General features: G+C 46.9%; 1 protein-coding gene across 1 annotated transcript in view; it reads right to left on the bottom strand.

Annotated features, from left to right (window-relative positions):
* IQANK1 (IQ motif and ankyrin repeat containing 1) overlaps nucleotides 1-11,865 on the bottom strand; it is an 88,692-nt gene extending 76,827 nt beyond the window's left edge. The window contains exons 1-3 of the mRNA XM_077810331.1: nucleotides 11,719-11,865; nucleotides 2,253-2,417; nucleotides 1,510-1,701 (exon numbers count right to left, since the gene is read on the bottom strand). Of these exons, the coding sequence (XP_077666457.1) occupies nucleotides 1,510-1,701; nucleotides 2,253-2,417; nucleotides 11,719-11,865 (504 nt within the window). The remainder of the gene's footprint in view (nucleotides 1-1,509; nucleotides 1,702-2,252; nucleotides 2,418-11,718) is intronic.
* Between the last annotated feature and the right edge of the window lie 1,133 nt (nucleotides 11,866-12,998).

The raw sequence follows: 12,998 nt of genomic DNA, 5'->3' as shown, positions 1-12,998 counted from the left end.
CATCTGAGGCTACGGTAATTGACCAGTCTGAGAAGGTCTATTCTGTCTCTGGGGAGAAAGGGATCTAGTCTTGGGGCGACGGGTGAGAGGCAGTAGACACTGGCTTGCAGGTATGGGATCACATGCCCCATGGTGTCCAGTAAGGCCAAGGTCAATAGGCATATGGATACTGCACTGGAAGACATACCAGGGGGCCTATTAGATTCGTGCCATTTCCTATCATGAGACCAGTCCCTAGAGTCCCTCCCAGATTCCCACTGTAATCCCCATAGAAGGGAGGGAGGGCGAGCAAGTGGGAGATGAGCCCCTACTGTGCGTTGACTGTGAGAATGAAAAGGAGTACTCCTGCTCTGAAGGTGGGGCTAAACTTTCAAGTGTACAATGTCCCCTCCACTCTGGTATTGATCGAGTTTGTACTGCTGACACTTGTCATCTGCAGTACAGAGGTCTTGGTGACTAGTGGTCTAGCCAGCCTCACCTTCAGCCTATCTAGCAATGTCGACTCCAGTACCTGGCCTATAGCTAAATCCCTTGGTACCATATATGCTCTAGGTACGGACAGGGACTGTACCTATGCACTGGGTACCCATGAAAAGTCACTGGAGCGATTAGTACATTGCAGTTGGCGCTGGAAGAAGGGCCGGCCACATGTTTCGTGGGTATCACTGGTACCTGTTTAACTGTCAGCACTGAGGTGGAAGAGGGACTTTTGTCAGGCTATTGGCTGCTCTTTGACTGTTAAGCCTGAGATGACGGAGATGCTTGCAGACTAACAAACAACTAATTAATAATACTAAGAACTTGTCTACCCAGCAAGTTAACATATGGGAAGCCAGGGTGTGAATCTACAGTGCACTAGCTTGCCACGCATTAACTCACTGCGTGGCCAAGTCCTAAGAACTTTAACACTAATGCTGGCAGGACACTGCAGGGATTCTGTCTCACTACCATTAGTGGTAGGAAGGAACTGAGGGACAGAAGGGCACCTCCACACTTGATGGCCTTGGGTTGGGGGGAGGCAAGGGCATCCAGAGCACAAGCATGGCCCCAATGGACTCTGCTGGCCAAAAGAATCCAGTCTCATATGCATGGTACACATGTGCACAAAGACTACAATCCATGTGGACAAACACATGAAGAAACCACTTGATTACTGTGCTGGGGATTCTGCTAGTGGAGGACTTAACACAGCCCCTCCTAACTATTTACCACCTTGGAGATCTCTCCCATATGGATATCAATTCTGGACCCCCAATGGACTGTCTTAGGGGTTAATTACCTACCAAGGATTGAACCTTGCCCTCTTATCCCCACTACAGCAAGTACGGCAGTATGAGTTGAGTACTGAAGTGTGATTAGACATATAACACATTAGCTGACCCCACGGTCTGGCCAAGCTATCTTTCATAACACTGTTTATACAGGTTGCAGTGAGTCTTGTTCTATTGAATCTCAGGCAGTTCCCATTCCAGTTGTGGCCTATTTCCTTCCACCACCACAATTTCGTACCTTGCAGTTGGGATTGGCTCCATTTTCTATCAGCAGCTTGATAGCATTGGGGTGGCCACCTCCTGCTGCCTCTGAAAGGGGCGTGTTCCCATTGGAGTCAGTGCACTCCACCATGTTGATGTGATTACAGAGACGCGTGGCCTTCCCTTTTTCATCGGTACCCACACCATTCTTAGTATCCAAATCTGACACCTGGAGAGAGACAGACAAATGGAGAAGATAAACATGGAGAATGGGAAAAGAATGCCTTCTGCTCTGGCTACCCCTGGGAATTATGTATTATCTGAAAGATTAGTGAAGAGAGATTTTTTGCATACAGTTTATTTACATTGTGAAGTTTCAGGTGTTTTCCAGACACACACAAAGCATACTCCCGGCATCGAAGAGCTCACGATCAAAGCAGGCAATCAAAGCAGGCAAAAAGAGATTAGAGGCAGGAAGAGACAAACACAGCATGATGCAACCCAGATGGATGGCAAACACCTTACTAGCTCCCTACTTCATTTATGTTTTGTCCTTTGTTACCTAATGAACAAGTCTCTGAGGGGAGGAACCAGGAGGCTTGGGGCCTCTTGCATAAAGCATATTTCAGAATGAACCATTTCTACAGCCTTCAACAATGGACTATGATCCAAATCAATAAATTTGGAAATGAACAGAGCTCCCAGAAAAGGGCATGAGGTCCCACCCTCTCTTATGTGTATTCCAGTTCCTATGGAACCTCTCCCCTGCCAAGTACTAACTTCCTTTAGCACAGCCTTCATCTCTTCCACATCCCCATCAAATGCCGCCTCCAGCATCCGTTTCTTCCTTTGTTGTATTTCTTGCTGCTTCTTCCTTTTTTCTTCCTCTTTCTGTCTCTCCCGTTCAGCTTCTTCCTGCTCCTTCTTCACCATTGCAATGAAGGCCTGCAATAAAACCAGTCATTACAACTCAAAACTCAAAGGGACTCTCAGCCATGTGCACGAGAAGACAGAGGATCCAAGCACCCACATGGAAAGAAAAGTGGGCTGAAGTAGGGTTGCTAACCCTCTCAGATTGGCCGGGAGTCTCCCGGAATCGGCCTCAATCTCCCAGTGACTATTAAAGGCAATCCGGGAGATTTTAATAGGCCAAAGTCTGGTCACCAGCACAGTGGGGCTAAGGCAGACTCCCTACCTGCTCTGGCTCCACGCAGCTCCCGGAAGCAGCTGACATGTTCAGCTCCTAGGCGCAAGAGTGGCCAGCGGGTCTCTGCGCATTTGCCCCCACCCTGAGCGCTGACTCTGCAAAGCCCATTGGCCAGGAACTGTGGCCAATGGGAGATGTGGGGGCGGTGCCTGCAAGCAGGGGACGGTGCGCAGAGCCGCCTGGCCGCCCCTGAGCCTAGAAGCCAGACATGCTGTCCGCTTCTGGGAGCCGCACAAGGTAAGCGCCGCCTGGCTGGAGCCTGCACTCCTTGCCCCCTCCTGCACTCCTACCCTAGCCCTGAGCCCCCTTCCACACCCAAACTCCCTCCCAGAGCCTGCACCCCCTCCCACATCCAGCCCTGACCCCCCTCCCTCAACCAAACTCTGCCCCAGAGCCTGAACCCCGTGGGCCCCTGTTGCCCCTGCCTCTCACATTCATTTGTGGCCACTATTACCAGCGATCCCGGTGGAGGGTGGGTGTAGAGGTATTCGTACCCTTTTGAAGGCATGAAGTACTTCTTCTCCATTCTTTTTGCTGTGGAGGGCAAAGATGCTGGAGTCTGCCACAATGTTTTGGTCATGTCCTGGATCGTCTTTATTAATGGCAGGGCAAGCCATGAAGGGCCAGCCAGGGTCAAGATGCCCACCATGAGGTCTGAGGACTCTGACACCTCCTCTACCTGGAGCCCCAGGTTTTGGGCCACCCTCCTCAGGAGCACCTGGTGAGCCCTGCTATCATGGGCAGATGCTGCAGAGGTCCCCACCACCGCTTCATTGAGAGACGAAGAGTAAGATGCTCAGGCCACTACGGGACACTGTTCTTGCCCTGTGGCTTTCAAAGATCACGCAGTGCTGGTTTCTCAGGCTCGATGTCGACCTCGGTGCTGGGTCTGATGCCAGTCTTGGTACTGCGGGAATGCTTGTGGGTCAAAGGAGGCAGCAGAGGAGGAAGGAAGGAAGGAAGAGGAGGCAACTGATAGCGACCCCCTTGAATACGAACTCTGGGCTGGATGAAATGCCCATGGGGTCCAAAAGGGCCATTGTGCAGGCACTTGCCACTGCGCCGGCCAGGGCATAGGGGGGAGAGACTGCCCCGCATCGGGCCTTAGGTGCCGATGCTGTGAGTGGTGCTGACTTATCTTTGAGGCATAAGACTCTGCCTCCAATGGTGAAGACTCGCTCCGTGGTGACCAGGCGGGTCGATGCTGGACGGTGTTGGAGAGCAGTGCTGAAGAGAAGGCAACTGGTGCCACGACATGGCTGGCTTGCCTCTAGATGGCACCGAGTGCCTTTGTGGTGCAAGTGGTCTGGCATCCGGTGCCCTCTCACACCTGGTGAGAGACAGCAGTGCCATAAAGGCTATAAGGTCCCTAGCTGCCTCAAAAGTCTCCGGCGTGGAGTGAAGCTCTCGTGTCTCTCTGTGTTACTTCCTCTGAGGGGAGTCCAGAGGCACCGGACTTGACAGACCTCTCAGCAGGGCCAGAGTCCACGGTACCGCACTAGACGGCCTGGAGCTGGAGTGGCCCGGTGCTGGTCACACTCCGCTTGAGCCCTCACGCTCAGCTTCTTTTCAGTGTGGGTGAGCGTCCCCTATCCATCTTTCTCTGCTTCTTTCGCAGCTCTGGCTATTGGGAGCAGTGCTGCACCTCCCCATGTGAGGAGCTCTTCGGTGCCAGAGAGTCTTGACGGTGCAGAGGACCCTTAGTCCCAGAGTCTTTCCTTGGTGCTGGGGGCTCCCTCATTGAAGCCAGTGCACTCCACACCGATGCAGACGTGATGGGTACTGGTTCAGACCGACTTGGCTCTGAATGTGGGTGGAGAGCTGGCTCCATCAAGAGGAGTTTCAGTCTCTAGTCCCTCTCCTTGTTCATTCTGGGACGAAATCCCCTGAAAATCTTGCAATGATCTTTTTGATGGGATTCTCCCATACACTTCAAACATGACATGTGGGGATTGCCCCTAGGCATAGGCTTTTGGGAAGCCCCACACGGTTTAAACCTTGAGACAGAGGCATGCCCCAATCTCAGGGAAAAAGGGGTAGGATTGACCCTGATAAGTGGGGACCTAACTTCCAATACTAAAACACTAACACTATTAACTATTTACAAGAAGAAAGAAAAGAGTCTACTAGGGAAATCACTTGCCAAAGCGAGAGAGAACCACTGTTTCAACAACCGTCATGGGCACTAAGAAGGAACTGAAGAGGCAGGGGGTTGGCAGGGCCCTAAACAGCACCACGAGGGCGTGACTCAGGGGGTCACTCGGGGGGCTCCAGAGCCGACCCCTACAGATAACAGTAGGGGAAAAACCTTCTGGCGACTGTGCATGTGGCATGCGCACACCTACTGAGAATCGACATAAACAAGCACTCGAAGAAGAACAATAGTTCTGAGAGATGTGAGCTAGTCCGTTCATCTCCACGTGGCATTAAAAATGAAGCCCAATGATGGCAATTTAAGTATTAAGATTAATTAGTTCAATGCTGATTAAAGCATGCAGGAAAGAAAAGGCACAATCATATTATTGAAGATCTGCACAATATACTCTGAGTAGCAGTTAATTTTGGCATCACATGTGGACAGAGCATAGAATGTAGTAGGCAGAGCATGGGAGGTTGTCACCATTTATTATTTTCCAGTTTCACCATTGATGGTCCCTCCAATCATATTTAACAGAGCCTTCCAATATTTAATATTCAGTTTTTACAGTAGAAAGTGATAGGCTACAAATTCTTGTGGAAAGGGCAGGAAACTTCAGGTAGAGATAGGAGTTAGGGGGAAGAGGATGATCCCAGATAGTACAGGGAACCTTTAAAATAGAGAGACAAGGTTAGAAAAAAAGAAAATATATATATATTTAAGACAGCAGAGAAAAGGTATTTAGAATCCGTTCTCTAGAATCTTCTCTCTCATAATCCTAGGAGCATCTCTACATAGTGGAAGGTTACGGTACATAGCTTATCTCAAAACTGATTTAAAAAAATATTTTTTAAATAAAAATGAATGCCAGGATAACAGCAATGAGTCACTATAGGGCAGGCATCTATATAGACTTATGTGTAGTGCTGGGGAGGAGCCGGTGGTCATGGTCCACGTAGGTACCAATGACATAGGGAAGGGTAGGAGAGATCTCAGGGAACGAATGGGTAGGATCCCCTGGGGGACTAACATGAAGGGGAAAGGTTTCAGAGTAACAGCCGTGTTAGTCTGTATTCGCAAAAAGAAAAGGAGTACTTGTGGCACCTTAGAGACTAACCAATTTATTTGAGCATGAATAGTTCATGCTCAATTAAATTGGTTAGTCTCTAAGGTGCCACAAGTACTCCTTTTCTTTTTATGAAGGGGAAAGGAGTCCAGGAGAGCTGGCTGTATTTCAAGGAATCCCTGTTGAGGTTACAGGGACAAACCATCCCGATGTGTCGAAAGAATAGTAAATATGGCAGGCGACCAGCTTGGCTTAACGGTGAAATCCTAGAGGATTTTAAACATAAAAAAGAAGCTTACAAGAAGTGGAAGGTTAGACTTATGACCAGGGAAGAGTATAAAAATATTGCTCGGGCATGTAGGAATGAAATCAGGAGGGCCAAATCGCACCTGGAGCTGCAGCTAGCGAGAGATGTCAAGAGTAACATAAAGGGTTTCTTCAGGTATGTTGGCAACAAGAAGAAAGCCAAGGAAAGTGTGGGCCCCTTAATGAATGAGGGAGGCAACCTAGTGACAGAGGATGTGGAAAAAGCTAATGTACTCAATGCTTTTTTTTCCTCTGTCTTCACGAACAAGGTCAGCTCCCAGACTGCTGCGCTGGGCATCACAACATGGGGAATAGATGGCCAGCCCTCTGTGGAGAAAGAGGTGGTTAGGGACTATTTAGATAAGCTGGACGTGCACAAGTCCATGGGGCCGGACGAGTTGCATCCGAGAGTGCTAAAGGAATTGGCGGCTGTGATTGCAGAGCCATTGGCCATTATCTTTGAAAACTCGTGGCGAACGGGGGAAGTCCCGGATGACTGGAAAAAGGCTAATGTAGTGCCAATCTTTAAAAAAGGGAAGAAGGAGGATCCTGGGAACTACAGGCCAGTCAGCCTCACCTCAGTCCCCGGAAAAATCATGGAGCAGGTCCTCAAAGAATCAATCCTGATGCACTTACATGAGAGGAAAGTGATCAGGATCAGTCAGCATGGATTCACCAAGGGAAGGTCATGCCTGACTAATCTAATCGCCTTCTATGATGAGATTACTGGTTCTGTGGATGAAGGGAAAGCAGTGGATGTATTGTTTCTTGACTTTAGCAAAGCTTTTGACACGGTCTCCCACAGAATTCTTGTCAGCAAGTTAAAGAAGTATGGGCTGGATGAATGCACTATAAGGTGGGTAGAAAGTTGGCTAGATTGTCGGGCTCAACAGGTAGTGATCAATGGCTCCATGTCTAGTTGGCAGCCGGTGTCAAGTGGAGTGCCCCAGGGGTCGGTCCTGGGGCCGGTTTTGTTCAATATCTTCATAAATGATCTGGAGGATGGTGTGGACTGCACTCTCAGCAAATTTGCGGATGATACTAAACTAGGAGGAGTGGTAGATACGCTGGAGGGCAGGGATAGGATACAGAGGGACCTAGACAAATTGGAGGATTGGGCCAAAAGAAATCTGATGAGGTTCAATAAGGATAAGTGCAGGGTCCTGCACTTAGGACGGAAGAACCCAATGCACCGCTACAGACTAGGTACCGAATGGCTAGGCAGCAGTTCTGCGGAAAAGGACCTAGGGGTGACAGTGGACGAGAAGCTGGATATGAGTCAGCAGTGTGCCCTTGTTGCCAAGAAGGCCAATGGCATTTTGGGATGTATAAGTAGGGGCATAGCGAGCAGATCGAGGGACGTGATCGTCCCCCTCTATTCGACATTGGTGAGGCCTCATCTGGAGTACTGTGTCCAGTTTTGGGCCCTGCACTACAAGAAGGATGTGGATAAATTGGAAAGAGTCCAGCGAAGGGTAACAAAAATGATTAGGGGTCTGGAACACATGACTTATGAGGAGAGGCTGAGGGAACTGGGATTGTTTAGTCTGCAGAAGAGAAGAATGAGGGGGGATTTGATAGCTGCTTTCAACTACCTGAGAGGTGGTTCCAGAGAGGATGGTTCTAGACTATTCTCAGTGGCAGAAGAGGACAGGACAAGGAGTAATGGTCTCAAGTTGCAGTGGGGGAGGTTTAGGTTGGATATTAGGAAAAACTTTTTCACTAGGAGGGTGGTGAAACACTGGAATGCGTTACCTAGGGAGGTGGTAGAATCTCCTTCCTTAGAAGTTTTTAAGGTCAGGCTTGACAAAGCCCTGGCTGGGATGATTTAATTGGGAATTGGTCCTGCTTTGAGCAGGGGTTGGACTAGATGACCTCCTGCGGTCCCTTCCAACCCTGATATTCTATGATTTCTATGACTTCTATGATCTCCTGGAGGCCAAATTTAGGCTGCTAGGGAAGAGACTGAAATCCAGGACCTCTATGGTGGCATTCTCAGAAATGCTTCCAGTTCCACGTACAGGGCCAGGTAGGCAGGCAGAGCTTCAGAGTCTCAATGTGTGGATGAGACGATGGTGTAGAGAGGAGGGTTTAGATTTATTAGAAACTGGGGAAACTTTGGGGATAGGGGGAACCTATACAGAAAGGATGGGCTCCACCTAAACCAAAGTGGATCCAGACTGCTGGAACTTCACATTAAAAAGATTGCAGAGCAGTTTTTAAACTAAGAGATGGGGGAAAGCTGATTGCTGCGGAGGAGCACATAGATCAGACAGAGACTTCTCTTAGAGGAGAGTCTATTGATAGAGATTCTTTAGGTTTTAGTCAGGAGGAGGGGATAGAAGAGGATGAAGTATGGGCCAGATCAGATGAGAAACATTCACATAAAAAAGAATCTGACATATCAGAAAAGGACAAATAAGCAGTGACAAGTTTTTAAAGTGCTTGTACACAAATGCTAGAAGTCTAAATAATAAGAGGGGTGAACTAGAGTGCCTCGTGGTAAAGGAGGATATTGATATAATAGGCATCACAGAAATCTGGTGGAGTGAGGACAATCAATGGGACAAAATATATTGGAAGGACAGAACAGGTCCTGTGGGGGGGAGGGCGCGGGGGGAGTGGCACTATATGTGAAAGAAAATGTAGAATCAAATGAAGTAAAAATCTTAAATGAATCCACATAGATTCTATAGGTTCTATAGAATCTCTATGGATAGTAATTCCATGCTCTAATAACAATATAACAGTAGGGATCTATTATTGACCACCTGACCAGGACAGTGATAGTGATGATGAAATGCTAAGGGAGATTAGAGAGGCTATCAAAATAAAGAACTCGATAATAGTGGGGGATTTCAATTATCCACATACCGACTGGGTACACGTCACCTCAGGACGAAATGCAGAGACAAAATGTCTCGATACTTTAAATGACTGCTTCTTGGAGCAGCTGGTACAGGAACCCACAAGGGGAGAGGCAACTCTCGATCTAGTCCTGAGTGGGGCGCAGGATCTGGTCCAAGAGGTAACTGTAACAGGACTGCTTGGAAATAGTGACCATAATATAACAACATTTAACATTCCTGTGGTGGGAAGAACACTTCAATAGCCCAACACTGTGGCATTTAATTTCAGAAAGGGGAACTATGCAAAAATAAGGAGGTTAGTTAAACAGAGATTAAAAGGTACAGTGACTAGAGGGAAATCCCTGCAAGCTGCATGGATACTTTTCAAAGACACCATAATAGAGGCCCAACTTAAATATATACCCCAAATTAAAAAACATAGTAAACGAACTAAAAAAGAGCCACCGTGGCTTAACAACCATGTAAAAGAAGCAGTGAGAGATAAAAGGCATCTTTTAAAAAGTGGAAGTCAAATCCTAGTGAGGTAAATAGAAAGGAGCATAAACACTGCCAAATTAAGTGTAAAAATGTAATAAGAAAAGCCAAAAAGGAGTTTGAAGAATGGCTAGCCAAAAACTGTAACAAAATGTTTTTTAAGTACATCAGAAGCAGGAAGCCTGCTAAACGACCACTGGGGCCCCTGGACGATCGAGATACAAAAGGAGCACTTAAAGACGATAAAGTGAGAAACTAAATGAATTCTTTGCTTCAGTCTTCATGGCTGAGGATGTTAGGGATATTCCCAAACCTGAGTCATCCTTTGTCAGTGACAGATCTGAGGAATTCTCACAGATTGAAGTGCCATTAGAGGAGGTTTTGGAGTTAATTGAGAAACTTAACAGTAACAAGTCACCAGGACCAGATGGCATTCACCCAAGAGTTCTGAAAGAACTCAAATGTGAAATTGCGGAACTATTAACTATGGTTTGTAACCTGTCCTTTAAATCAGCTACTGTACCCAATGACTGGAAGATAGCTAATGTAACGCCAATATTTAAGAAGGGCTCTAGAGGTGATCCTGGCAATTACAGACTGGTAAGTCTAACATCAGTACCGGGCAAATTAGTTGAAACAACAGCAAAGAATAAAATTGTCAGACACATAGAAGAACATAAATTGTTGGGCAAAAGTCAACATGGTTTCTGTAAAGGGAGATCATGTCTTACTAATCTATTAGAGTTCTTTGAGGGGGTCAACAAACATGTGGACAAGGGGGATCCAGTGGACATAGTGTACTTAGATTTCCAGAAAGCCTTTGACAAGGTCTCTCACCAAAGGCTCTTACGTAAATTAAGTTGTCATGGATAAGAGGGAAGATCCTTTCATGGACTGAGAACTGGTTAAAAGACAGGGAACAAAGGGTAGGAATAAATGGTAAATTTTCAGAATGGAGAGGGGTAACTAGTGGTGTTCCCCAAGGGTTAGTCCTAGGACCAATCCTATTCAACTTATTCATAAATGATCTGGAGAAAGGGGTAAACAGCAACATGGAAAAGTTTGCAGATGATACGAAACTGCTCAAGATAGTTAAGACCAAAGCAGACTGTGAAGAACTTCAAAAAGATCTCACAAAACTAAGTGATTGGGCAACAAAATGGCAAGTGAAATTTAATGTGAATAAATGTAAAGTAATGCACATTGGAAAAAATAACCCCAACTATACATATAATATGATGGGGGCTAATTTAACTACAACTAATCAGGAGAAAGATCTTGGAGTCATCGTGGATAGTGTGCAGCGGCAGTCAAAAAAGCAAATGGGATGTTAGGAATCATTAAAAAAGGGATAGAGAATGAGACGGAGAATATCTTATTGCCTTTATATAAATCCATGGTACACCCACATCTTGAATACTGCGTACAGATGTGGTTTCCTCATCTCAAAAAAGATATCCTGGCATTAGAAAAGGTTCAGAAAAGGGCAACTAAAATGATTAGGGGTTTGGAACGAGGCTAGGTCTTTTCACCTTGGAAAAGAGGAGACTAAGGGGAGATGTGATAGAGGTACATAAAATCATGAGTGATGTGGAGAAAGTGAATAAGGAAAAGTTATTTATTTGTTCCCATAATATAAGAACTAGGGGCCACCAAATGAAATTAATGGGTAGCAGGTTTAAAACAAATAAAAGGAACTTCTTCTTCACACAGAGCACAGTCAACCTGTGGAACTCCTTGCCTGAGGAGATTGTGAAGGCTAGGACTATAACAGGGTTTAAAAGAGAACTGGATAAATTCATGGAGATTAAGTCCATTAATGGCTATTAGCCAGGATGGGTAAGGAATGGTGTCCTAGCCTCTGTTTGTCAGAAGGTGGAGATGGATGGCAGGAGAGAGATCACTTGATCATTACCTGTTAGGTTCACTCCCTCAGGGGCACCTGGCATTGGCCGCTGTCAGCAGAAAGGACACTGGGCTGGATGGACCTTTGGTCTGACCCAGTCTGGACATTCTTATGTTCTTAGGCATTAGTCAGTCAGAAGTGCACTTGATGGCTGAGAGTGCTGGACTCTGTGCCTCAGAATGCAATTAAGGCCTCCACATGCATATGCTATTGCTATATTGGTGCAGTTACTAATCTTCTAAATGCTCTCTCTGTATTTCCAATTAAACTTACTTCTTACCTCTCTCTGGAGGCGCTCCATTAACTCTGTGTATTCTCTCTGCTCCCTAAGGCGCTTCTCCCTTGCTCTACATGCCAGGATGCGACGGAAAGCACACTGCAACGTTAGCACAGCCTTTTCTTTGTTGTTCAGTTCTGTGTGGTGCATAGAGAATGAATGAAGATAGACTGCAACAGAATGTGGATTTGAAACGGTAGAACTGCAGACAGAATTCAGTGTTCACAAATGCAAGGTAATGCACAGTGGAAGGAATAATTTAAACTTCTGATACATAATTTAAAGGTAACCAGCCACTCAGAAAGAAGATTTGGGAATCACTGTGAACAACTGGTCGATGTGCAGCAGTGGTCAAAGGCTGGAAATGGATAGGACATCCACCATTCTTACTCAGAACACTGATTTGTGCATTCAAATGCCAAAATAGATCTTTTTCAGCTCTAACTTCTAGAAACTCCATAAAATTCCAATCAGGCCAGAGAGATTGTTCAAATGGAATCCTATTTCCTTTCACTCTGTTAGACAACCTGGGATAACTGTTTTGCTATTTAATATCCTGGAGATAGAAGGAAATACAGGAACTAACCAAGGACCCAGGCTGACATTTTTTTTAAAAAGTACCGATTTCCACCAGTTTGTGATTAAACTTCTACTTTCAGCCCCATGTTAAAGTGCCTTATTATTAATTAGTGTGTATCTTGGATGACCAACATGTTGCTAGTACTCAATATGAATAAGAAGTACTGTTTTAATGGGTGAAAGTGCTCCATACTCAGTGGTGCAAGTAGAATTCATTTCTTATCGGTATGCTGCACCAGCTAAAAGGGAGAGGGACACATGTGACCTCCCCACATGACACCCCCCCGTGACTCCTCCCCGCCCCACCCCCAGCCCAGGGCCCTGTGGTCTTCCCCTCCCTTTCCCATGATCCATCCCATGTTACCTGGAGGTGGGGGGTGTTTCTGTACTCCTCCCGCTGCGCCGGAGACTTCTGAACTACAGGGCTCTCCAGAACCAGCCGGAGGACAGGGCTGGGCTGGGGGCGTAACAGCCACGCCTGAGGAGCTGCCAGTGTGTGGCTGCTGGGTGGACCCACGTTCTGCTCCTTTCGCTGCTGCGGTTCAGGGCTCTCCTGGGAACCATAGCAGCAAATGGAGCAGAACGTGGAGCCACCCAGTGGCCGCACGCCAGCAGCTCCTCCGGCATGGCTGTACTGCCCCCAGCCCTGTCCTCCTGCAGGCCTGCTGTACTGTGGGGTCGCCCAGTGGCCCCATGTTTTGCTC

The sequence above is a fragment of the Eretmochelys imbricata genome, chromosome 2 (genome assembly GCF_965152235.1).
Source record: "Eretmochelys imbricata isolate rEreImb1 chromosome 2, rEreImb1.hap1, whole genome shotgun sequence".
Lineage (NCBI taxonomy): Eukaryota > Metazoa > Chordata > Testudines > Cheloniidae > Eretmochelys > Eretmochelys imbricata.
This window is presented reverse-complemented; position numbering and strand designations above follow the sequence as displayed.